The sequence below is a fragment of the Natator depressus genome, chromosome 15 (genome assembly GCF_965152275.1).
Source record: "Natator depressus isolate rNatDep1 chromosome 15, rNatDep2.hap1, whole genome shotgun sequence".
NCBI classification, from domain to species: domain Eukaryota; kingdom Metazoa; phylum Chordata; order Testudines; family Cheloniidae; genus Natator; species Natator depressus.
The window spans coordinates 32,923,063-32,950,830 of record NC_134248.1 but is presented as its reverse complement, the minus strand read 5'-3'; the positions used below and the strand labels follow the sequence as shown (position 1 = coordinate 32,950,830).

Below are 27,768 nucleotides of genomic sequence, written 5' to 3'. Positions count from 1 at the left end.
TAATTCAGAAATGAATTATTTTTACCTAGATCTCTTAGCTGTATTATTATAAATTCAATCTCCTTGTTATTTTTTGCCCATGTTTCTCACTCCCTTGTATTATTTCTCCATCCTAATTAGTATTTAGAAATCCTCCCAGTTCAGTATCATTTGCCAACTTAATTCATGTAGTGTTTCCCATAGTTTTAAAAGATTAACCGTACTCCAGGCAACGTTAGGAGGCCAGCTAGGGTGACCAGACAGCAAACGTGAAAAATCGGGACAGGAGGTGGGGGGGTAATAAGAGCTTATATAAGAAAAAGACCCAAAAATCAGGACTGTCCCTATAAAATCGGGACATCTGGTCACCCTAAGACCAGCATGGGGGAAACCTATTGCCATTGTTCTGCATCCCTGTAGCTTTGAAGCACCTTTGGGGTATTAGGGGCTAATCATCAAAGGTAATCTCTCCTCATATTGTTTGCGTGCTGCTGCAGCTCCAAACCATGAGGCGTATTCTTTATTATTGGTGTATATTACCAATAGTTGTAGAATGCTATAATCAATCCTTAGATACTTCTGTGATGGGCACTTGAGAAATACCTAAAATAGAATAATGGATATCCCCCAAAGTCATCTCTTAGCCACCCAATACAGATAAAATCCTTTTAATATTTCTGCATGAGTCAGTTCTTCCAGCACGCTGATCATTTCTGTTTGCCTGATCTGAATCCCCTGCAATTTGTCTGCATCTCTCTGATAATTATAGAAATTGAGAGCTGGAAGGGACCTCAAGATAATAATGTGGTGCCCCAAACTGAACACAATATTTCAGGACTAAAGTATTTACTTAGTCCTTACTCAAGTTAAATTTCCATAAGTGCAATAAGTATTTCACATATTGAAATAAGCGTGGTCGGGGAATCAAAAGGGGAAATGGTTCCATGGTGCAATAGGGTCCAGAAGATCAAGTTTAGAACTGACTTACTCTTTAGTTGAATGTATAATGCTCCAAAGATATATATTAACCCCACACACACATACTTCTCACCCCATCCAATCCCCTGACCCCTGACGGCCCCCCCAGGACTCCTACCCCATCCACCACCGCTCCCTGTCCCCCGACAACCCCCGGACCCCCCACCACTGACTGCCCCCTGCCGCACCATCCAACCCCCCCTCTCATTCCTGACTTGCTCCCCGGGACCCCTGCCCCATCCAACCACCCCTTCTCCCTGCCCCCTGACCGCCCCCGGAACCCCTGCCCCTGATTGCCCCTCGCTGCCCCATCCAACCCCCCCCCCCTTCCTGACTGCCCCCTGGGACTCCTGCCCCCATTCAACCCCCCTGTTCCCCGCCCTCTGACCGACCCGACCCCTACCCACACCCCCGGCCCCTGACCACTCCCCGAACTCTTCTGCCCTCTATCCAACCCCCCCTGCTCCCTGCCCCCTTACCGCGCTGCCTGGAGCACCGGTGGCTGGCGGCGCTAAAGCCGCGCCGCCCAAAGCACCGGGTCAGGCTGCGGCTCTGCAACTGCGCTGACCAGCAGCCCAGAGCATTCCGCCGGCCTCGTGGCGCTCTGAGGCTGTGGGGGCAGGAGAAGAACAGGGGAGGGGCCGGGGCCGGGCAGGAGGGTCCCACGGGCCATAGTTTGCCCACCTCCTCTCTAGAGCAATCTATGGGCTGGGCTGATAGTGTCTTTCCAGTATCTGGCAGATGTAATCATTTTTCTCTTTTAATTTAATGTGTGCTACTAAATTTTTTTTTAGCAGCCCATAATCTTGTTCTGTTATGGAAAGGAGCATTTTCTTGTTTATCTTCAGCCACACTGTTAGCAACAACCCAGTGCTCTCCAAATAGGATTTAAAACCTTTGCTTCCTTCCATATCTGTAACTCTGCCTGTATGGGACATTTTGTTGCTGGGCTTTTCTTTCAGTGGCATTACTGTGTATATCTGACCCCTGCAAGTCCTCTGTCTTTTCAGAAATGTGAAATTTTTGGATTTAATGGAAAGACAGATACCTTGAGTAGGGCTGCTGACAAGCTAGTATGATTTCATTCTCCAGACACACCCTCCTTCTTGTAAAGGATTCTGAATAGTCTAGTTCAACAAGCATTTTCCTGTACCAGGAATTATTATAATTAGAACTACTGCTAGAGGGCATTCAAAACACTGCACATATTGCTGTGCTAGTGTGTATGCACCCCATGTAAACAAAAGGTGCGCGTGTTTATGGGGGGCAATAGATCTGCAGAGAGTGTATGGAATCGTAGCAGGTGGGTGTATGTTTTAATTAGTATGGAGTTAAGCCGCTGAATTTTTGTCAGTAAAAAGAGGCTTTGTCTGTACTTATTCCTATCATCTTGTGGGAAAATACCATGTGCTTTGTGTCAAACTCTCTCTGAACTCAACTGAAATTTCACTTGGCTCGAGGGAGCAAACACAGGAGCTCAGGTGTCGCTGACAGCTGGAACGCAGAGAACTATCAGGTTTCAAAGGAACAACGAGGACGTTCAGATAATCGGAGGGATTTGATGGCTGTGCATTTCTAACTTTAGTGAATTGCCTACTGAAACCGAATCAATAACAGATCCTGAGAGGATAAAGAGAGGTAAAAGAAGGAAGATTTGTGGAATACGGTAAATGATTAATTTAGGATTTTTAACACTGAAAAGAGGCGACAGAAGCTCACTGTGGCGCTAATGGGAAAGGAGAGGAGGCTTTTCTGAGCTAGAAATTATGTCCATCTCTATGAAACCTTCCTTATGCCCTTAGGGAATCTTAGTCCCAGCTTCCAGCTTGTTCCGAACGGGAGGAAATAAGGCGGATCAGGCCGGGCCAAGGGGCTGCAGCAGGTTGGGGTATTGGTTTTCTGTTCTTTCCTGTCACATGGCCCGTAATTGGATCCCTCGCTCTGCTGGGGGCTGCAGTTGTAGAGCAGATGCTGTAGGGTGTCTCGCTATCGCTGTATTTCCCCTTCCCTGCACCCCAGCACAGAAGCACCCGAGGCAGGAGGCTTCGTTCCCCGCTGTGCTGGATGAAGGAGCCAAGCCGGGACCTGCTGCCGGCCCTCGCCCATGGAGCGTCCCGCAGCCACCGTGGCACTCGCCCTCTCGGGACTGGCGCTGACTTTCTGCTTTGAGCGGCTCTATTCCGGTGAGTGACGTTTGGCTGCGCCCGGAATGTCTCGCACGGACTGGGCTCTTTCACTCGGCGGCTCGGGAAAAGTCGCTGTTGTAAAGCTGGACCTGGCTGGCTGGTCTAGCTCACCCAGCGGCTCCGGAGGTGACTTTGCCCCTTTGGGCCGGGTCGCTCTGTATCTGCACCCAGGATGCGCTCAGCTGCAGGATCCCGAAGCTATTCCCCCTCCCCGCCCCTTCCCCCGCAGACTTGATACAAAGCTCGGACTAATTTGTTTGCAGCTGGGAGGTATTTTTTCATGGCTATTCGCTGCACCTGGCTGATTGCAAACCCTCTTGCATTGAGTGTGGGGATTTTGTAAGGAATCGGTCAGAGACAGGAGAGTCTGTGTGGTGTATATACAGAGAGAGACAGACAGAAATGAGAGATACTGAAACTGCTGCATTTGGCTCTGAGGCTGAAGAAATGTTAAGTGAGCAAACGAAAGCAACATGAGTCGTCTCCCAACTCCGCACAGCTGGGGGTACCTGTAGGGAATGAGGAGCATGCTGAGCGGTAGAAGCAGTTAATCCCTAGGAAATGAGACAAATGACATTAATTTAGGGCTGCGTCAAACCAGCAGAGCCAGCCTTTGGGAGGCACCAGGCTTTCTTCTTCCTGAAGAGTGACGGTTGAATTTTCTGTTTCTGTAAATGTTTTGTTGTGTTCAGGTTCTTAATCCCACCCACCGCCCTGACATCGCTATAGCCTCAGCATTTACTAATTAGTTCTTTATTGTGACACTAAGAATTAGCCAAAACATTTGTAATTTCATTGACATCAATAAGTGAAGTGTAAATGTTTTAAATGTCTTAAAATCTACTTGCTTATGGCGGTCGAGGGTGAGCAAGCCTTTACGCAGCTCCAGCTACAGGATCCCAACAACTCAGCCTGTGGATGTTTTCTGGGGTTCTCCATCGAGAAGGCTTTGTATGCCGTAGACTTCCCTTCAGGTTACACTCCTACACTTACGTCACTATATAACTTCTTTACAGCTGGGCTTGAATTGGGGAAGGTGTTATAGGTGATTATGTGAGGCTGGGGAATTATGGATGCTTTTACCAGACTCACCTCTTATTTGGGTTGGTTGGGAAAGCCTGCCTGTGAGCAGAGGGAGAGATGTTTATGTTTAGAGAAATAATTGGTGCCACCTCTTTTTCTTACAGTCTGGGTCCTGCTGCACAGACAGAGACTGAGGTGTGTCACCCAACCCCCATTTTGCCAGTGTCTTGTTAACATGAGAGAGACCTGCCCCTCCAAGGCAATGGGGCATGCAGGCTATTAGCTTCCTGTTACTGACAACTGTCAGAGCTACTGGGGCCGCCTGGATACATGATGAATTTTCTGCTTAAAGGTCATTTTTCTGCAGTGTTTCATTTTCTTTTTATAATCATTCCTGGTTCTTATTCCCCACCTGAAATCATTATACTGTTTGTGCTGGCATAAAACCATCTCTACAAGAACTAACTGATGTCACACACAGCAGATAATGGGATGAATTCTACACTCACACTTGCTGGCCTTAAATTGAGTGGAGAAATTGACTTTAGCTGTGACTAAACATCTAACAAACAGTGACTTTGCTTTGATGCAAAGATGACTGCTAGAGTTAAGGTTACAAAATAGTTTCTGTGACAGTCCCCTTTTTTTATTTGCATGCAACTTTTTAACCCCTAAATCAGTTTTTAGGCTGAAATTTGTGCAGACTTGGCCTATACCTGCAGCTGATTTTTTTTGACTTGCAAGGAGCAGAACGTGAGCGAGTGTGTTTCAAAATAGCAATCATAGATAACTGAAAATATGGGATGGGCTGACAGCTGCACAGATGGGGCAAATCTAGCCCTTCTGAGTGCCCTCTGGCTGTGGAATCATTGCTGCACAAAGCAGGTGTTTACTTCCTTTGTGGCTTGGAGTGCTACTTCATTCACACTCCCTGCGGGGACTTGGCATGAGAAGATCCATATTATGTCAGAACTTCCCGCAGGAGGACTGCATGTGAGCCAGTAGACAGTTACTTCATGGCCTGGTGGGAAGGATTCCATTCCCACACACACCTAGACACATCTGCCCAACATCTGGCTTCATTCACTGTAAACTTTAAAGATGGATAGGCTCACATCCAAGAGTAGGTAGTTAAGTGGGCAGCTATTTAATTATAGAAATGTACACTCTTGCTGCTGAAGCAGGAGGTTACTGTAAACTTGAGAGGATTCATAGCAAAGGGTGATGGATCTTTTAAGCACAGCAAGCTGCTAAGGTTCTGACAAAGGAGATTACAGCACTTTGGCAGCTCTACAAGTATATTAACTCTCCAGCAAGGACCTTCAGAACCTGCTGCACCAGGGAAGTCTGCAGAGTTTTTAAACTGCACCTCTTGGTTTTTATTTTTAACATTAAATCCCAGAGAAATTAAATGTGACAAACTAGGGCCTGTAAAAACAATTAGGGTTAGGAGTATAGTACTCCAAAGTCATGAAATTATACTGCCAGAGAAACATTTATGCTTGTAAGTTGGTGTATGACACATTTTTGCTAATTTATATTTCTTTTCTTTGTTAAATGTAATTTTTCATACATCACTGCAATAAATACAGAACTAGAGAATACAGAGCATATGCATCATGGCTGAGCTGATGATGTGGGAGAAACCTTCACTTTGGGAATTTCATGATATGGAATACTTCATCTGATGACTGTCAATGCAATAACAATTGCTTTTTAAATTTAGTGCTGTTTATTTTCATTTATTATTTTTCTTCTTCCCTTCTCTGCTATGTCTTACACAGTCTCTTCTAAGACAAATGTTTAATCCAATAATGTTAAAATTTAATCCAACCACAATGTTCAATTGAATTTGAAATTGGGATGAGTGAACTCATGCTACTTAATGTCAAGGGAAGAGCTGCATTTGTTGGCAGAGGACTCAGTGCCAGAGGACTCAGGACTTCTTCCCTTCCCCCTTATATTCAATATGGATGCCTGTTAATGCCAGATGGAATGTGGTCTCTTGGAGCTGTATTTTTAATATTCATTTTCAATTTCTCCATCATAGGTCTACATGATTTATAAGGATGCTATTATTTCTGCCCTTCCTGTTGCCAGATTTGGCCTATTTTTCCTTTCTCTAGTCCCACTCCACTTAACAATGCTGGAATCAGCAGCTTCCTGTTTTCCTCCCACTTGAATCTCCTGATCTTTTTTGCCTTATTTTCTTACTCCTTCTCTCACAGCCTCCCATCCCTGCAGTGAATGGGGAAATACTCTGTTTAGACTCAATACAGCATTTCTAACCACCTTGAGAGATGGTGAAGTATTCAACGAAGATACTTCAGCACAGCACACTTGTACATCAGCGCAAGGGGCAGGTAAATAAAAATCTACATGTTACTGGCACAATTTCCAAGGGGTTGAGTTTCCTGGTTTTCCACCACACTTGGACAGTGGAACTATATTTGAAAACAATGCTATGTTAAAAAGCAGCAAAGAGATTACTCAACTCTACCTAAAGATGTGTTCTGTGTCAAAGTGATGTCTCCCTTACTTCTAGTCCAAAGAATCACAAAGCAAGTCTGAATGAGTCTATCACCTTGAGGTTGAACATCATCCAAGAGGTGCAAAACCAGAGCTGCTACAGCACTTTTTATGCATTATAGATAAAAAAAAACAAAGTTTGCAAAATACAATTTTTAATTTTAACATCTAAAATGCCTCCTGTGCTCATAGGCTAGTTTGCCTGTATCATAACACAACATGCAGTGCAAAATTTTTAACCAATCCGCTCACAATATGCAAATGACCTGCTGGTATTCAATCTATAAAACTGCATCTTCAAAGAAAATTATTGGTCTGGTAAAAATATTTTTAATAATGACCACAGAAGCCATATTTGTCTGTTTGATCTCCTGAAGTGTCTTCTGGTTTTAATCAGTGTTCCCACATAAAATACAGTGGAAATCTACAATAACAAAACCCCTATTCCTATGTCCATAGGGCAACAACTAGGCTCTCCTCTCAGGAAGGTAAGTTTGTGTTCTGGCCCTTCAATCCCTGGGCCCCAACTTCTATTACTATTGGGATATCTTGGCATCAGTTAAATGGTTTCAGTCCTTCTTTCCATAATTTTACTCTTTCATTAAATGTTTGTTGTTTAATTATATCCTTTCAATCAAATTAGAGACTGCAACATCTGGTTAGTGCCTGTAACTGTTGCCATCTGCACCTAGATAAAGCTCTTTTCATTTAAGGAGGATTGCTCAAGTTCCAAATTGCAGTTTAGAAACAGTTTAGTTTGTGTGGAGGGTAACTTAAAAGGAACTTCTTCAAAGTCTCTGGGAGATGCCCTGCGTGCTGTGATGTAGGCAAGAGTGATATACAGTATCCTCTCATCCTGTTCAGCAGGAGGCTTTAGCTGCCACATGCATATACACACATGCACATGCAGAAGGAGTCCAAGCACTAAATCTGCACTAAGTATCTGGCCACCAGTTGCCAGACCAGTCCCCCTAGAATGTAAATTGGCTCCATGATCTCACTTCCTGCTTTTAGAAAGCTGCTGTAACTGTGTTATTCTCTTCATAAACTTTACTGAATAATTTTAATAAGAACAAACCACCACCAAAACTGTCAATTCAGCTGTGGGAAATGTAGGACCCTACATGCTCTGTCCTTGCCCCATAGGGGGCTCTTACAGGCTAATGTTATAGACATCGCATTACTATTGTATTGAAATCTAAGATGGAGATATCTGCTTCCTTACTCTCTCTCTTTCTTACTGCCCTCTCCACCACAGCCATCACTGACTGGCTGATACTCTCCACATGCCCTGGTTTTTTTAGAATAAATTATCTGGCACCAATCCAGAATTCCTGGCACCTTCCTCAAATTAAAACAAAACACTAGAAATTCTGACACTTTTCAGTAAAATATTTTGAATCAGCAAGTTTCCAATTCTAAATTTTCTAATTAAGTGTCCCACAAAAACTAAAGACACTCTTCCCTATTTCACAAGAATATTCTAAGACTTGACTTAGTTCATACTGCAACCTTCAGCCCTTTCATCCATGAGCCTTGACATCCATTCTTGCAGGTATTTATTTAACGATAAACATTGCAGCATGCTCATAATGTTTACAAAATCTCACATTTGTTGATAAAGGAGGGACACAAGTTTGACAGTTAAGAACGTCTTTAAATAAAGCACCCTGTTTACTGCTCCCTCTCCCTATAATAGAAGGGGCTGTAGCTAGGGTGATCAGATGTCCTGTTTTTATAGGGACAGTCCTGTTTTGGGGGACTTTTTCTTTTATAGGTGCCTATTACCTCCCACCTCCTGTCCTGTTTTTTCACAGTTGCTATCTGGTCACTCTAGCTCAAGTGTCTCCACTGATCTAAGAAGTGGTAGTGTGGCATGGGGAGAGAAACACGATCCTAGGTAATGGGGTCTTGCACCGGGTGGTTTTAAATTAAAACCAATACCTTGAACTCCACCCAGAAACTTATTGAGAACTAGTGCTGCTCTTGGAATATCACTGCTATATGCTCTCTATGTCACAGACTTTGCAATGGGCAGGCAGCTACATTCTGTGCTACCTTAAGTTTCCAAATGGTCTTTATGAGTAATCCCATGTGGAGCACAAGGCAGCCATCTAGACCCAGGGTGACAGAGGCCTGGATAATGGTAGTAAGGTCCCCACATCGGAGAAAAAAGGTCACACATGTCTAATCAGAGACAGATGGAAAAAAACTCTTACTGACTTCAGCTGCTATTTGATGTTCCAAAAGCAGCTCTGGCTCTAATAAACTCTTAATTTTGAACCCAAATCACATAAAGCAGGCACTCTCTCCCTGCATGAGGTACAGCTATCACTACACTCTCTTTTGATTTTTCCCCTCCTGACCCACCAATACCTTTTTGGCTTATCTGGATTAAGCCTTAACCAGCTCACCCTTATCCACTCTCAGACTTTGTAAATATAAAGTGGGTTGCTTGTTCCACTGTACCAGGGTGGTTGGATATGATGAAAACAGAGCTGAGTGCTGTCAGTACACTGCACACTCCACCAATGTTTTCTCAGTGACTTGCCTAGGAGTTTCATATACACACTGAACAGACCTTCCAGCTGTGAATGATCAGAACCACTCAAGTAATTCCATCCATATCTAATAGTAACTGTATACACCCCAATAAAATATCATGGGCAAAGGTATCAAAAGACAGCTGATGGATCTAATATTATCAGCATGGACACATTATTCTCATCCACCAATAGATGATGCTCTGCAACCAGTGCAGTTTCAACTTCAAACCTAGCACTGAAACCTAGCAGACAAAGATCCAACAAATATGAGGACTACAGAAATTTCCAGAGTTGATTTGCCACAGCCTTCTCAATGAACTTTCTCCAAAAACTGGCACTTTGGTAGAAGTCAAGCAATGGTTTCTTAAGCAGGAGCCAACAATGTCTTCCTTAAGGATCGTGGGCATTCTGCCCTTTTTCTTTCTTTCTTTTTTTTAAGAGAGGCACTGACAATTGTCCACAACAAAAAGTTCATTACTTCTCTACTGGCCTTCAACAGCCACAAAGGACATGGCTCCAATTCACAGGTTTGGACACAAAGCAAACTTAAGTCCTCCAAAACCTCAGGGAGCAAGACTGGCTGAAATTCAAACAGAGTGAACATTAGTCCCTTCAAGCCATTTCTCTGTTGCTAATTAGTTCTCAGTCTCAGTAATTTTTGTCCTCAAAGTAACAAAAGCTCTTTACAATGAGAAAAACACAGCTCTCTAACTGAGAAGAAGCAGACCAGATCCACCAAGCCATCAACTGCCTGGAACAGGTCTGCTGTGCAGACTAGAAGGAAAATAATTTCTTTGCTGCCTACATAGCCATGATGCACTATTGAGAATTCTATATGGCGGAAATAATCAGATTCATCCAAGGACTTCTGCCAACAGCATTGACTCACCTCCCCTCTCATTTCACTTTTTGCAGGCCACCTGTAAACCATACTGACTTGATAAAACCACTTTTTTAGGGACCACTCTTGCAACGGTGGAGAACTAAAAGGGCTGTAGTATATTTCTACCAGTCCATCAGTAGAGTGATGTTCTCTGGAATTTCTCAGGCTCTTTTGGCTTTAGAGAGCAGACCATCAAAACAGTCACTTCCTGTCATGGGGACGGTGTGCATCAAACAAACTGTGGAAGTCAATAGTCCATGCATGACATGGGGGAACTTTCATGTCTCTATCTGTATTCTGAATACTAGATACAGAGTGACGCCATTAGGGCTAATGTCATGCTCATCATGGCAGCTTGAGTTGGGGGTGACATCAATATCTATCTTATGTGAAAGTCAGCTTTGCTCTGCCATGCCTGGGAAGGCATGATTTGGTGCTGATGGTGCTGGGGTGTGTATATCTACATACTAGGGTTGAACAAGAGTGTTATCCCACTTTATATATCAGTTTTCCAATTTTTTAGCAACCTGTATTAAACTGTGTTTTATTACTATAGAGTTTTGTTAAACATTTGATGAATCACTTCAAATTTGGTATTTTATTTATCCAAAAAATATTTTTGTGAATGATAATTCATAGATGCATTCTGCCTCTTTAAGCATGGAGTTTTCTGCCTTTGAGTTTTTAATGGGTAAAATTAATATATTTGTTATGGAAAATTAGAAATACCTTTTGATCATAAGTAGTTAAAAAAATATTATAGCATTACTGAGAAGTTTTGGGTTTTGAATCAATTTGACAAATTATATTGATTTTTCAGAATTATAGAGTGGCACCTTCCAAGACTGTTAGAAAATTCAATAAAATATTGGAAAATGATTAACGTTAAATCATATCTGCACAATGGTTCTAGATAGTATATCTCCCATCAAATTTTAAATAATTTACAGACATAATGACTCAGGAGCTATTACTGACTATGTCCCACGGATTCATTAATGGTCAGAGCTGCACAAAACAATCCAAAATACTGGGAAATGCAATGAAAAGCCCTGTTTCCATTAAAGCCCCAATCCTATAAACATTTATACCTGTGTCTGAATTAATACATTGTGAGTACTCCCATTGATCTTTAATATGACTACTTTCAGTTAAATTGTAGCCATGTCAGGCTGGGATATTAGAGACACAAAGTGGGTGAAGTCCAATAAAAGATATTACCTCACCCATCTTGTCTCTCTAGTTACATTTAACAAAGTTAAGTATGTAAGTAAGTGGTTTGGTTTGGTTTTTTTGCAGGATTGGGGCTGTCAAGGTTCCTTCCCCACTCTGAACTCTGGGGTACAGATGTGGAGACCTGAATGAAAGACCCCCCCTAAGCTTATTCTTACCAGCTTAGGTTGAAAACTTCCCCAAGGTACAAACTTTGCCTTGTCCTTGAACCGTATGCTGCCACCACCAAGCATTTTAAACAAAGAACAGGGAAACAGCCCACTTGGAGACGTCTTCCCCCAAAATATCACCCCAAGCCCTACACCCCCTTTTCTGGGGAAGGCTTGATAAGAATCCTCACCAATTTGTACAGGTGAACACAGACCCAAACCCTTGGATCTTAAGAACAATGAAAAATCAATCAGGTTCTTAAAAGAAGAATTTTAATTAAAGAAAAGGTAAAAGAATCACCTCTGTAAAATCAGGATGGTAAATATCTTACAGGGTAATCAGATTCAAAACACAGAGAATCCCTCTAGGCAAAACCTTAAGTTGCAAAAAGACACAGAAACAGGAATATACATTCCATCCAGCACAGCTTATTTTACTAGCCATTAAACAAAAGGAAATCTAATGCATTTCTAGCTAGATTACTTACTAACTTAACAGGAGTTGTAAGGCTGCATTCCTGATCTGTTCCCGGCAAAAGCATTACACAGACAGACACAAACCTTTTGTTCCCCCCCCCCCTCCAGATTTGGAAGTATCTTGTCCCCTCATTGGTCATTTTGGGTCAGGTGCCAGCGAAGTTATTTTAGCTTCTTAACCCTTTACAGGTGCAAGGGTTTTGCCTCTGGCCAGGAGGGATTTTATAGCACTGTATACAGAAAGGTGGTTATCCTTCCCTTTATATTTATGACAGGGGTTTTGATTAAAAAAGTTAAAATAAGATTTGCTTGAAAAACCTGTATGTTATTGCTATGTCAAAAATAGAGTTTTTCACTAGCAAATATTAAACTGTCTTATTTTAGAAAGTCTCTGCTGTGCAACAAAATGTGTGTACCATTATTTTAACTTGGTAAAAAATTGCTAAATTTCATTAAATTAGTAAATTAAATTTTGTAAATTTTGTAAATTTTGTAAATTAGTAAATTAAATTTTGCTGGAATAATCTGTATGTTTACTGCATGCAGTTTTCCTGCCTGTAGCATTCATCATCTAGATCTAATGAAGACTCAGGGACCTTGAGTTGTACCAAACTGCAGATTTTCTATGAAATTGCCCCAAATCTCTTTTTAGTGTGAAACAAAAGCAGAGAATCTGTCACAGCTTTCAAGGGCATAGGCTCACATTATTTGTGGATAATATCTTGCTGCAGCTATAGTAGCTTGGAGGAATGGTGACAGTTCTGACTTTCACTCCTCTGTAAGATGTCCTGCAAATTCTGATGCAGTGGAATTCAAAGCTGGGGGACAACTAATACAGATTGAGATGAAAATGTTAAAATGAAAGGTAGCTAATAATGTGAGTTAAAATGTGAGGCATTTTAGCAAATCTATGACAGGCTGGTATTCATCTTTAGTTTAATCTTTGTGTCTGTTTATAGTCATATAAAGGTACATATACAGGTAGTGCTAATAGTGCAGCATTCCTCTAATTTCTGAGCAGTCTTCAGATAATGTACCTTCTGGTTTTAAAAAAAAAGTTAAAGCACTAAACTGCAGCAAAGACCTTTCCTGGGGATGCGCATTACTCCTGGTAGCTGCCTTTATTCAACTTGCTTCTATATTATTTTGTCTGTCATTTTTGGCTCTGCATTTTTCCTCTCTTTTTTCTGGCACATTTATCTCATTATCCTTCTCTAAGATTATATGGAAAAGTTATCAGTAGGATGGGAGGGGGAATTGAAGGAGAAGGCAACATTCTGTTGACCTTAAATCTATTTCATATGATTATACAAATCTTTGTGGCTTGTTTGAATGATGGAAAAACCTGATTTGCATTTTTATGTGTATCCAAAAGGTTCACCTGCAACACTGAATTATTCAGGTAACCTAAAATGTGTGGAGCAGGTGATATTTTGGACTGATAACCACTCTGATCTTAGAGGAGTTTTTTGTCTCCTGCTGTCCACAAAGCAAGGAGGAATCATTGCTTTCTGTGTTAGTGGTTGCAGGTAGGGACATGTAAACTAGTTTGGGTAAATTACAACTTTTGCCCATTTCTAGAACTGATCCCAAATCAAATCTTGTTGAAGGCTCTGAAATGCCTGATTAACTTTTGCCATTACTTTTAATTTGTACCAATAAAAGCCTTAAAAAGATTATCTAAATCAAATGATAAGTTACTTGGACCTGAAGTCTGGCAGTTGATTGTCTGTGAAGTTCCATAAACACTTACACATTGCAATGCCAAACGTGTAGGTACCCTGCCACCCGGTGGAATTCACAACCCTGAGTTAGGCACCCACAGGCTCTATACCAGGGGTGGCCAACCTCTGGCTCCGGAGCCACATGTGACTCTTCAGAGATTAATATGCAGCTCGTTGAATAGGTGCTGACTCCGGGGCTGGAGCTACGGATGCTAACTTTCCAATGTGTCGGGTAGTGCTCACTGCTCAACCCCTTGTCCTGCCCCTTCACCCAAGCCTGCCATGCTCTCACTCGTCCCCCCTCCCCTCCAGAGACTCCTACGCATGTGAAAAAGCTGATTGAGGCAGGCAGGAGGTGCTGAGTGGTGGGGCTGCTGGTGGGTGGGAGACGCTGGGGACTGGAGGGTGGGAGCTGATAGGGGGCTGCTGACGTATTACTGTGGCGCTTTGGCAATGTACATTGGTAAATTCTGACTCCTTCTCAGGCTCAGGTTGGCCACCCCTGCTCTATATAATATATAGGGAGAGCAGGGCACTTAAACAAGGGATTCACAGAAGGCAGTAAGCTGAGCAGGGAGCTCCCATAAAACAATGAAAACCCCTCTTCAGTGTGCAGTGGCAAAGAGCAAAGGAAATAATGTGTCAGTCTGCATAAGGAACCAGAGACAAAATAACGCTGAAAGTATTAAAAGGCCATTATTATGACGGCACTAGGCGTGGTTCCAAATTTAAGGCTGAATTAAGGTTTACACCTAATCTGGGGATTCACTTCTTTGTTATGTATGAAATATATAGTTTATCATCCCCTGAAATTACACCATGTACTCTAAGTATAAAATAACTTTTCTGAGAGCTAACAAGTAAATCTGTTAATTAGTTTAGGAATTAAGAGTAATTAAACATTGGTCCATCAAGAAATTTAATATGCAGAGTCAGAGGGTGTTTTTCCACCTTTAATGATCTCAGTAACAGAACACAGTATTACAGACTCTTCAAACTTCCTATATAGCTAAAATGCACTAAAATCCTATGCATCAGCTACATCTGAAGAATTTGTTTTAGGATTATTGCTCAGGTTTCTCCATAACTCTTCATAGCTTAAGTTCCTCTTCACCAGAGGCTAAAGAATATTCTATTACAGAAGATTATATAAAGAGCTGTCTTCTTTTAATATGTCTGCCATCTCCCATTATTCTCAGTGGGAGAGAAGCCCCAACTCCTCTCAGTTGGAGGACATTTTGAGAAAGCTCTTCATACGTCTGAGTGTCTCTGCCTTCTCACAGCATAGGGGTCAACATCTTCCTTGGGGGCAACTGTCCATATTTTTTCATGGCATTTCCATTCTTTTCATAGATTCCAAGGTCGGTGATCATCTAGTTTGACATCCTTTGTAACCCAGACCTCAGAACTTCCTCCAAAATTTTGACATGTTTGGATTACTTTTATGTTTAACTCTGAATTTCCTGGGTTTTTAATTTTTTCGTTTCGGTTACTGATATACACTCTTAACATAGTTTTTCTCTGGGAATATCAAATGCTCTAAAACATCACATTGAATTCAATGTATAGTTCTGGTTGCTCCATCTCTCAAAAGGAGGAAGCCAGAGATGGGCAGTGAAAATGACTAGAGGCCTGGAAAGCATATGATTGGAGACTAAATAATCCAATATGCTTGTGACGGGTTCAGTCACAGAAACCCCCTTGGGACTGTCACCTGATGTGCTGAGACTACCTCTGAGCCCATTTTCTCTGCCAGTTTGGGCCTCCAGAACACTGCCTTGTTGAGCCAGACATGCCAGTCTGCTCCAACACAGACCCAGGGTCTGAACCACGCACCCCAAAACTGCAGACTAAATTGAAAACAGCTTAAGAAGTGCTCCTGTCTCTAGCACCCAGACACCCCGCTCCCAATGGGATCCAAACCCCAAATAAATTCATTTTACTCTGTATAAAGCTTATACAGTGTAAAGTCATGAACTGTCCGCCCTCTATAACACTGACAGAGAGATATGCACACCTGTTTGCTCCCCCAGGTATTACTTACTTATTCTGGGTTAATTTACAAGCAAAAGTGATTTTCTTAAATATAAAAAGTAGGATTTAAGTGGTTCCAAGTAATAACAGACAGAACAAAGTAAGTTACCAAGCAAAATTAAAAAAAAACCACGCAAGTCTAAGCCTAATACATTAAGAAACTGATTACAGATAAATCTCACCCTCAGAGATGTTCCCATAAGCTTCTTTCACAGACTAGACTCCTTTCTAGTATGGGCCCAATCCTTTCCCCTGGTACAGTCTTTGTTCCAGCTCAAGTGGTAGCTAGGGGATTTCTCATGACTGCAGCCCCCTTTGTTCTGTTCCACCCCCTTATATAGCTTTGGCACAAGGCAGGAATCTTTTGTCTCTCTGGGTCCCCACCCCTTCTTCTAAATGGAAAAGCACCAGGTTTAAGACGGATTCCAGTACCAGGTGACATGGTCACATGTCCTGTGAGACCCCAAGCCTTCATTCTTCCTGGCCTGACTCACAGGAAGGCTTGCAAGTAAACAGAGCCATTTACAACCAATTGTCCTAGTTGATGGGAGCCATCAAGATTCCAAACCACCATTAATGGTCCACACTTTGCATAATTACAATGGGACCTCAGCGTTATATTTCATATTTCTAGTTTCAGATACAAGAATGATACATTTATACAAATTGGATGACCACACTCAGATTATAAATTTTGTAATGATACCTTACAAGAGACCTTTTGCGTGAAGCATATTCCAGTTACATTATATTCACATTCATATGGAGAGCAATGTCACAATGCTTTTTTTTTTTTTAGTTTAGAAAGGAGACTGCCCTGTAGAGCCACCATAAAGAGAAAAATATGAAAAAACTGATGTCTTTAAAAGTCAGTTTAATATAATCTGGGACCAAAATCACTAAAATGCTTTAATCATAATTGTATGATTATTGCATGGTGTCACTAAAGGGCAGAGGTAAGGGTGTTTAGCTGCCTTCATTATTCATTTCTGTACTTAATATGTTTATATTTCTTTTAACTATAACATTAACTCTAACTATACATGAAGGAGATTTCTTCCACTTCAGTTTAATCTAAGATGTCTTGCTCACTGACATACAGAAATACATTTAATTTGGTACAAGCAAATTTCAATTTAACATTATTCCCCACATTGAGTTCCTTGGAGATCTTATTTTTACTCCAGAACCATAAAACTGTTTTAAAAACTATGGAAAGTTGCTAAGGTTAAGGCTGATAACAATGTGGCTATGAATTGTATTATTTATAAAACCCAAGTACTTCATCAGAGCAATTAAAAGTTAAGGATGTAATAAATCTTATATTGCCTACATGAGAAATAGCAACATAGAGGATGAGATCCACTCCATCTGCACATACAAACTGTATGCAGATGGAATGCGGAGAGTTTGAGGAGCTATAATGTTGACAAACTCAACCCAACTCAGGGCCAGCACACAGAGCTGCTACACAGTTCCCTTTCCACCAGGCTGTGGGCTAGAATAGTGGCAGCAGTGCCTCTGCACTGGTGGTGTGGTATTGGCAGAGAGAATTTTTCCACATCAAATAGAGTTTGCACAGCCACTTCCGCCCTTTGTGAGGATGAGTTGGTGTACAGGACTTCGTGACTTTCACCCATTATTTGATGCCATACAGAGAAATGTATATGTCAATAAAACATAGCAAATTTAATTCTGAGCCAAGGATTTGTCATGTTGGTATCAGTATCTAATCATTTTAAAGTAAACAATTAGATGAAAAATTAGTCTGCAGAAGACAAGAGTGAGGGGGGATTTGATAGCAGCCTTCAACTACCTGAAGGGGGGTTCCAAAGAGGATGGAGCTAGGCTGTTCTCCGTGCTAGCAGATGACAGGACAAGGAGCAATGGTCTCAAGTTTCAGTGGTGGAGGACTAGGTTGGATATTAAGAAAAGCTACTTCACTAGGAGGATGGTGAAGCACTGGAATGGGTTACCTAGGGAGGTGGTGGAATCTCCATACTTAGAGGTTTTTAAGGCCCGGCTTGACAAAGCCGTGGCTGGGATGATTTAGTTGGGATTGCTCCTGCTTTGAGCAGGAAGTTGAACTGATGACCTCCTGAGATCTCTTCCAACCCTAATCTTCTATGATTCTGTGAAATGTTGCTAGTTACTATATTTATCAATTGGAAAATGGAATTTTTTGGGTACGTTACTTATAATGGCTGTTTCTTGAGAATAATGTAGAAGTAATTTAATAGAAAAAGTGCATTGCATTGTCAGTTTATGGTAAAATTATGTATGCATGTGGGATTACATTGGATCAATTTGTATGATTAATGGGATGCTATAAATTCAGATAAGATCAAAATTCTGGTTCAGCAAGGAAATAAGATGTCTTAGGAGTAACCATCCTAGATGGTTTTGGGGCTATTAGTGATTCATGTTTCACATTAACTGCCACCTTGCTGAATGCTGGTAAGTTAAGAAAAACAGAGGCAAAAATGGGAGAAAAGTTATATGAATGAGGCAGAAAATCAGCTGGGAGCTCTGGAAATTGAACAGTATAGCTTCTGGGGTAGCAAATCACAAGATCTGTGTTAATGGGTTCTGTGTGAACATGCCTCTCCCTAAGCAAACACAAGCTGGAAATACAAACATTTCCCTAACAGAATCTGTTTCTGAGTAATTTTTAAAAATTTGCCAGCTTCATCTTTGAACTAATTTTTAACCATCAAAACTGTACAAAGGGATCCTTGAAATGATACTAACATCTGCAGGCAGCCTGCCTCTGGTTCCCTCCTGCTGCCCATCTTCCACGCTGCCACCCATCCCAACTCCCTGCTAATGCTCAGCCCAGGCTCCAGCATCCTCTGTGGCCCTTTCCCTGGCCCCGCAGAATCTTTGCCACTCACACAGCGATTAAGGATTAAAAAAAACGAAACCCTAATAAATTTAGTCAAAATGCAATCAAAATTCAGTTATGTGAACAGATAAGTGGGGGGCCCCATAACATCACTGAATTTCACACATTTTGCAAAAATTACCAAGTAAGGGTTTAAATTCATTTACAAAACAAGAATACATCACAAAATGTAGCCTGGTCATTTATTTAACAAGTGTAGTTTGGTTTCAAGATACATCAGAGAATGCTAATACATGGTGTATAGAATATTTAGTAAAAGTAATTGTCAGTAATATGAAAGCCAGTCAAGCTAAATTTAACTCAAAGGAATACTTACATCCTGGACAGTGTCTTTAATAGCCTGAACTGATGCAAGAAAGGTTTAATTAAAAGAAAAATGGGGCAAACCTTTGCAGAAAATGACATACACACTCTCTCTCCATTTTCTAGAATGTTACACTGCAAATGGGGCGGACTATCGGGGCACTCAGAACCAAACCTCCCTGCATGCGGGGAGACCTTGTCTCTTTTGGAATGAGACTTTCCAGCATCCTTACAATACCCTGAAATACCCCAATGGAGAGGGAGGGCTTGGAGAGCACAACTATTGCAGGTAAGGAGTAGTCTCACTGCTACTACCATTGTATGCCCAATGTTTCTTTAGCCCTTTGACACAAAACTTAAAAGCTGATGGAATACAATGGAGGGTCCCCTGACTGTCAAAACAATGGCAATTAAACAGACATGTTTACATCCCGCCATCAGAATTGTTGGGGTTGGTCCTACTTTTAGCAGGGGGGTTGGACTAGATGACCTCCTGAGGTCTCTTCCAAACCTAATCTTCTATGATTCTATGATCCGTTCCCTTTACCCTGGCCACAGCATGTAGGTGCAAGCAGCTTTAGCATAAAGATGCATGTCAGCATAGCTCTTCAGTCCACATCACAAATCAGCTACAGTCTGGCATAAGAGAGAATGATTGGCCATCCCTTCAGAAAGGTGTCTAAAACAATAGCGCTTGCTTTATGTCAGGCGTAAAGAGCATTGGGTGGATGATTTGAACATCACTCCTGGTTCTCTTTCTGTCTGGATCCCTTGGACACTATACCTCAGTCCCTTGTGTTTATGAAAACTAAATCATTCTCAATGAATTAGAATTGTGATTTAATTTCAGTTTAAAATCTAAAGTTAAGTGTTTAGAGTGCTGGTCTGGGGCTCAGGAGACCAACATTCAATTTCGTGCTCTGCCACAGATTTCCTGAGTGCCCTTGGGCAAGTTACTTTGTGCATGTATGCCTCAGTTCCCTATCTCTAAAAGGGGGTTAATACCACTGCCCTCCCTCACAGGGGTGGGGGTGGAGGATAAATACAGTAAAGACTGTGAGGCACTCTGATACTATGGTAATGGAGGCCATATTAAGTGCTTTTGATATCTATAGATAAGCTAAGTATGGTGTAGTCTGAAATGTGCAAGTACCAGTACTGCTGGAATGGTGTAACCGCATACACATAATAGGTGTGAGGTCACGGAGGAATTCAATTTGTAGAGCAAAATGGCATCCTCCTCACAGCATAACCTTGCAAAAGGTTAGAAATGGCATTTTGGCTGCAGTACACCCAATGTACTATATAGAAGAGCATACACCTATACAAAAGCTTCCCTGTCAACACAATCCTGAAACACCTTCTGACTCCTGGTTTCAGGGACTTAACAGTGGAGCAGGGCCAGTTGACTGAAAGAGAAAAATCTTATTTTTAGACTGTCTGATTGAGACAGCTGGATGCTCAGTGAATGTAAAACGTTTTTTCCAAAAATGACTAACGTCCAAAGTCTGTGGTCCTCACTCCTTAATTTAGTATGTGAGCCATAGAACTGATGTTTAAAATGAGACTCTTGGTTAGGGATTTGGTATGTTTGTTTTTGGCTTCTTAAATGCAAAAGATATTCTTTTTATTTGTAACACCATAGTTGTTGAGATTTTGTTTGTTTGTTTTTTAAGATTTTCAGTGCTTTTAATACTGATCAGTACTGAGACAATTCCCTGCAGGGTGGTAAGGGTAAGATGTAAAGCCAAGAGCTTGGCTACTTGAAAGTTTTGGGGGCTGTTAGTCCCAATGTCCTCACCAAATTTCACCTTGGGTAATTACATTCTGCTAACCTCAAGTCAATCCCTTTTCTAAATAGCCATTCTATGTGCCTGCTGCATTCCATCCCAGCAGTGATTGCATTTCAGTGGTGGGGGAAGTTACCTATATCTTTCTTACCTATCTCATATCTGCTATTTGGACTGGTGAGGCTTAATTAATTATTATTTACTATTTTGTAGCACCCAGCACGCTTTTGGGCACTTCACAGACAAATAGAAAGACAGTTCACTCTCTGAAAGAGCTTATAATTTTAATAAGACCAAGTTGTGACAAGGGAACAAAAAACATAGGGAGAAGGCACATGAACAGGGTTATGAATACCGGATAGTGGCATTACTTGGGGTTGTGTATGTGTCTTTGAACAAAACAAATTGATACAAAATGAAAACAATTTCAATAATTTTATGTTGAATAGGGATATGGGTGGACAAGGAGTGGATTAGACCTAGGGGAAAGAGAAAAGGTGTGGGGAGAAGAATCAGACTGGGTGATGGGAAAGGAGAAGGGTGGGATGGGGCAGTGGGAAGCTAAGGACAAGAAGGCACAGACAAGAGAAATGGTGACACACATAGCAGAGAAAAGTAAAGACTGAAGAAATACTCCCATTCCTAATATCATGGATTTATGTGAAAGCTCAATGGGGTGTGGTTGGAGAGTCCCAATAGAGGCTGGGGTGGGGTGGTAGCCACACTCACACCCAATACCTTTGTCTAGGGCTGAGGTGGCACCATGAGGTAGGTCTTTTTTGTACTGCCATGAGTACTTGTTTCATAGATTACAAGTCCAGAAGGGACGCCTGTGATCTTCTACTCTAACCATCTGTATAATACAGGCCACAGGACTTCTCTGAATTAATTCCTGTTTGAATTAGAGCACATCTTTTAAAAAAATCCCATCTTGATTTTAAAATGGCCAGTGATGGAGAATCCACCACACCCATGGTAAATCCTTCCAACAGCTAATTACCTTCACTGTTAAAAATGTGCGCCTTATTTCACATCTGAATTTGTCTAGCTTCAACTTCCAGCTGTTGGACTGTGTTATACCTTTCTCTGCTAGAAAGAAGAGCCCATTATTAAATATTTGTTCCCCACGTAGGTACTTATAGACTGTAATCAAGTTATCCCTTCACCTTCTCTTTCTTAAACTAAATAGATTTGAGCTCCTTGAGTCTATCCTATAAGGCAGGTTTGCTAATCCTTTAATTATTCTCATGGGTCTTCTTTGAACTCTCTCCAATTTTTCAGCATCCTTCTAGAATGGTGGCCACCAGAACTGCACACACAAAAAACCTGGATGTTCTGTCCCCAAAACAGTCCAGAAACCCATTAAACATATGTACCTTCAAGCCCACTAATGTCAGACTAGTGCACTATCAGGGGGAGTGGCCTCCAGAGGCTTTGGGTGTTCACCAGAAACTCCATGTGGCATCCTCGTAGCCCTCTCCATGACATACAGTGCGAGAGGCAACTTCTCAGATTACTACACAGCCAGAAAGGGTGAGAGGCCATTGAAAAATCTGCAGTGCAAAGGTTTGGTATCTTGTTGGAATTGTAGGCCATCATTTTGAAAGGTGGTGGGCTCTTTGGTCTTGCTTATATGCTAGGGGGCTGTGTAATGGAGTATGCTATGGGAGTCAGTTTGCAGTGGTGAGTTGTGACTATTTTAGGAAGCAGCCTCTCTCTCTCTCTCTCTCATATATGTTGCATCCTTCCAGCAGACATCATTTATGTTTTTATCTAATTTCTCTGTATGCCATGAAATATAACAGAAACAATCAGAAACTATGACACTGTTATAGGCCCCATTCAGTGTATTCTTATTAACAGCTTTGGCAGTCATCTTTGGCCATAGGACATGGATGCTAATGGTGAGACCTTTGTCCTCTAATGTACAAAGTAAGGTTGTGAATGTTATGAAACTTCTCAGGAAGCTCAGAAGAGTACAGGTAATACACTGACGGGGCAAGATTCTAAGAATCAATTTACGTAAATACCCATCATTGCTATCTCACCTAACTTACCAAAATAGCTTCTGGTGACTGTTAGCCAGAGAAAGAGCCCTGTGATCTAGAACGTGAGCCCCAGGAATTTGACTAAGTTGCCAAATATAGCCTTTTTTATGAAAGCCTGCTCAACTGCTGCTTTCCTCCTCACAATGGAGTGTGACTGGAATGTCAGAGCCATTTTTCTTCACTGATTAGATCACTATGCTGAGAAATAGCCTTGCAGGTATGTTGAAGGAGGATTGATGGATACTTTTGAAAACTATAGTCTCTTGGAAAATAGCTTTGATAATCACTGTGACTCAGGATACGTGAGTTCTGTTCCTTGCTCTGTCACTCATTTGCTGGGTGACAATGGATAAATCACTCCTTCCCTCCACTAACCTACCTCGTGTGAGTGTTTTGAGGTTACATTTGTTAATGTTTGGGAAGTGTTTTTGAGTTCTCTGGATGGGAGGTGCTGTAAAAGTGAAAAGGTTTATTATATCCTTAGTCAGAAAAATGCTAGGTCCCACAATCATACCCTATTTGCAATATTTGTCATACTTTATTTGTATACAAAGAGAGAAAATGTTTCATTACACAGTATCCTTATAACATGGAAATTCTTTGATTTCAAGGTTAGAAGGGACCATTGTGATCCTCTAGTCTGACCAACTGTATTGCACAGACCACACAACTTCCCCAAAATAATTCCTAGGGCATAGCTTTTAGAAAAACATCTGATCTTAATTTAAAAACTCATCAGTGATGGAGAATCCACCATGCCCCTTAGTAAAGTGTTCCAGTGATTAATTACTCTCTCTGTTAAAAAAGTATCCCATATTGTCTAGCTCAGTGGTTCTCAAACTGTGGGTCGGGACCCCTAAGTGGGTTGCAACCCCATTTTAGTGGGGTCACCAGGGTTGGTGTTAGACTTGCTGGGGCCAGGGGCCAAAGCCCAAGACCAAGCCCCACCATCCGGGGCCAAAGACTGAGCCCCATTGCCCGGGGACAAAGCTGAAGCCTAAGTCCCATCGTCTGGGTCCAAAGCTCAAGGACTTCATCCCTTAGTGGCGGGACTCAGGTCACAGGCTTCCAGCCACTGGATCACATCTCTTTGCTTGACTGAAGAGTCCTCTTATCAGAGATCTGTTCCCCAGGTAGGTATAATGAGCTCAATGGAGGGCTGGTCTGAATCAGAGCACTAAAGAGAGGCAGATGCAATCTAGAGGCCAAATTGTGTTTTATCTCAATCAGTTGGGGTAAAGTACAAATCAATTAAGTGGTGAGTAATCACAAGTAAATCAGAGTTAGTTGTTTTAGGAGGAACTACTACTTAATCTTACAGTGTAAATTAGTACTGTTATCTACTGTATATTAACTATTATTATCGTAATTAAATTCACTTTATAGGTAACAATTTACATGTATGAAATAAAAGAATTTTGAATTAGGAAAATACAATGCACTAGAACATAAACCCTGTTGCTGTATGTTCCCTTTTCAGTTTCTTGGTTGCCAACCTCTGTAAACCCAGAGTTTGAAGGGAAAGTTCTTAGGATGTTTAGTTATATTTTGAGCGATGACTATGGTGCAATCTTTGTTTACTGTTTTGATTTCCAGCATAAGTACATACATGTATTTCTTGATGTGATCTGTTGGCTTCTTGATTGAACAATTATATCTCTGCTTCTTTCTGGTTTACAGTCCCTTTGCTCTTTGACAATTTCTCTATTTCTGTCACTTCACTTTGTATACCTTAAGATGCTGTCCAGATGTTTTTACAGACCTTACTGTTCTCTGAAAACATCCACTCAATGTGCAGTGGCAGTCAAAAAAGTGACCAGAATGTTGGGAATCATTAAGAAAGGGAGAAATAATAAGACAGAAAATATCATATAGCCTCTATATAAATCCATGGTTTGCCCACATCTTGAATACTGTGTGCAGATGTGGTCACCGCATCTCAAAAAAGATATATTGGAATTGGAAAAGGTTCAGAAAAGGGCAACAAAAATTATTAGGGGTATGGAGTGTCTGCCATATGAGGAGAGATTAATAAGACTGGGACTTTTCAGCTTGGAAAAAAGACGACTAAGGTGGGAAACTTCTCCTTTGTGTCCTTAACTCTGCTTGCTATAGAGTTCACCTTTGTCCCTTTGCTTTCCTTATCAATTTTCTACAATTCCTAGCTTCTGATTTATATTCATCACTTGCAGTTTCCCCATCTCCCACACACAGTTCCCAATTATCATTCAGATTTTTTTGATTGAATTCTTTCTCCACACTGATTTGGCTCATAATTATTTTGAGCTTTGTGAAATTGGGACTTTTAAAGCACCTAAGATACGTATTACTGGTTTGGACTGTGTTCTCTTTGCACATTACAAATGTGATCAAGTCATAATCATTTTTACCTAAGCTACCATTAATTTTTAATTCTGAGATCAATTCCTCTTTATCTCTCAAGACGAGGTCTAATATAGAATTCCCCTGTGTTGGTTGCAACACTTTTTGTGTTAGGAAATTGAAATATCTCATAATGCTCTGTAAAACCTCATTTCAGCTATAACAGAATTAGGCAGACTATGGTGTTGAAGATCTGAAGGACACTCATTTCTTGTTTGTCTCCATGCAACCACTGGGAAACAAAGCAAAGATTTCCAAAGCTATTAGCGACTATCTGTCTACACTTTCCCTGCATTTTAAGATGTTTCTGCATTAAATCCTATTAGCATGATTTATGCAGCTGTAATTAAAAGCATTTGATGCCCAGATTGCAGGTACAACAGTAACACTTCCCACAACTGCTAAGGTGAGAAAAAGACGGTTTTATCACAATATAAGCTTCTCTCACACAGCTCCACCAATGGACCTCCTTTATCAGCTAGAACAGCCTCTTGCTGATATATTTCCACATCCACCAGCCTCCAGCAAGCTCTGTCACCGTACCTCAATCCTGACAAAAAAATAACCTCTGCTATCCTATTCTTGGGCCTTCCTTCTCCAGTACCTCTACCAGTGCATCTCAGATCTTGACTGGCAGCAACCCTGCTATTACAGTCATGCTCCCCTAATTCTGGCAATTGTTTCTAGCTCCTCATTCTTTAGCTGCAATACCCTTTGCAGTTCTAATGTTGGATCTCCCACAAAGCTTTGCTAGTTCACCCTAACCTTACCGTGCAACATATGTGCTCCTTCAGTCCAGCGTGTCTCAGACACAAAAGGCAGGTCATGGCAAATTGTACGATAATTTTATGACAGTGACAAATGTTCACCAAGACGAGATAAGTAGCTGGCTTTGGTTTTGGACAGAGGGCAAGTCTGAACCTAACCCTCCAGAAGTGAAAGGCTGATGCTTGGTGAACTTAATTCTGTTAGTCTTCTTTTATTTCTTTTAGGTTAAAATAATTTTTAAAATGCCCAAACAGAAAGTTAAGAATTAATTAGATTTGTGATTTTAAGTAATACCATACAGCAGCAAAAAAATCATATACAAATAATTAATTAGCCCAGCCAGGCTAATCAAAGCTACAGAACAGACCCTTCCCTAACCCAATCAAATGTTCCCCAAAATGCTGTAAAATAAATTTCTTTTGCAGCATGCCAAGAAAGTCATCAAGTTTGGGCTGTTTTGTATTAATGCAGGAACCAAGTTCCAGAGTTCCAGAACTCTCACAGAGGATACCCTGCGGGCAGCACCCTCTCTTTCAGTGGTAGCCAGTAATAGTACTGCATCTTTAAGAGTTCAAGAAGCAGTGGATCATTTTTAGGAAGTTAGCTGGACAAGTACCTTTTGTGGTGTTGTAAGCTCTCAATGGTCCTACATTTCCTTTGGGGCTGATTCTCTACTTCCCTGCATCTTGTGTAAAAAGGCCCTTTTGGTTTTCTTTCATAACATTTGAGGACAAGGTTGGTGGTAACCTTGTCCTCTCAACCACTCCTGAAGAATCTCCTGTGCTTGAGCATTATAGCTGAATTCACTAATACTTTGACTCAACAAAGGCACAGGAACTCTCAGAAGTGTGGAATTTTACTGCGCTGCCTTGGCCCATAGGGTTTTCAATGGTTTGGCAGCAGGGTGACCAGATCACAACAGTAAAATATCGGGACACATTGGGGTGCCTTCAGCCCCAACCAGAGTCCACCCCCACTCCTCCCAGGTTCCGCCCCAACTCTGCCCCAGGTCCTGCACCCTCCCCGCTTGCCCCACCCCCGCGCCCTTCCGCATCCCCTGGCTCACCACTGGCTTGCTGCGTCCCTCCTCAGTCCCCCACCCACCGCTCGCCTCTTCACAGCACCTGCCCACCGCTCGCTTGCCACTCGCCTTTTCACCCCCCCCTCCCGACACTCACCCCTACGGTGCCGACTTCCCCTCTGCCCAGTGGGTGCTCATCCAGCCCCCCGCCCCTTCCTGCCCCTGCACTGCCCTCATTCCACCCCCTTCCCCCAAGTCCCCGACCCTGCCCTGCCTCTTCTCCACCTCCTCCCCTGAGCGCGCCACGTCCCCCGCTCCTCCCCCTTACTCCCAGAAAGTCCTAATTGCTGCCAAACAGCTGTTAGGTGGCAGGAAGCACTGGGAGGGAGGGGATAGCACGGGGATGCAGTGCGCTGGGGGGAGGGCAGAAGGAGGCGAGGAGTGGGGAGCTTGGCTGCAATTTTTCCCCATGGGTGTCCAGCCCCGGAGCACCCACAGAGTCGGCGCCTCCCTCCCCCTCACCTCGTTACCTGAATATCAGGACAAATGGCATCCCGATCGTACATTGATCAGGACGCAGGACAAAAGGTTAAATATCAGGACAGTCCCAATTTTATGAGGACATCTGGTCACCCTATTTGGCAGTGAGTGTAAAATGGTACTGAGAATTTCCATGGCTTGTACCATTAAGCTCAGACTTTACCAGGAATTTGAGGATCTTACTGTAATACTATGACTTTTCTGATTTACCAAAAATCAGCCAGTATAAATTCCTTTGTTTTTCCCAGTACACCATTAGCTCAGTAGTTC

The 27,768-nt window shown here is 41.9% G+C and overlaps 1 protein-coding gene across 2 annotated transcripts in view; it reads left to right on the top strand.

Annotated features, from left to right (window-relative positions):
* Positions 1 to 2,878: 2,878 nt before the first annotated feature.
* The window catches only part of KREMEN1 (kringle containing transmembrane protein 1), a 57,544-nt gene continuing 32,654 nt past the window's right edge, over positions 2,879 to 27,768 (top strand). The window contains exons 1-3 of one of the 2 annotated variants that reach the window (XM_074972365.1): positions 2,879 to 3,140; positions 6,395 to 6,529; positions 19,076 to 19,238. In XM_074972365.1, coding sequence (XP_074828466.1) covers positions 3,062 to 3,140; positions 6,395 to 6,529; positions 19,076 to 19,238 — 377 coding nt within the window. In that variant the 5' untranslated portion in view covers positions 2,879 to 3,061. The remainder of the gene's footprint in view (positions 3,141 to 6,394; positions 6,530 to 19,075; positions 19,239 to 27,768) is intronic. The other variant, XM_074972366.1, reaches the window with a different exon arrangement.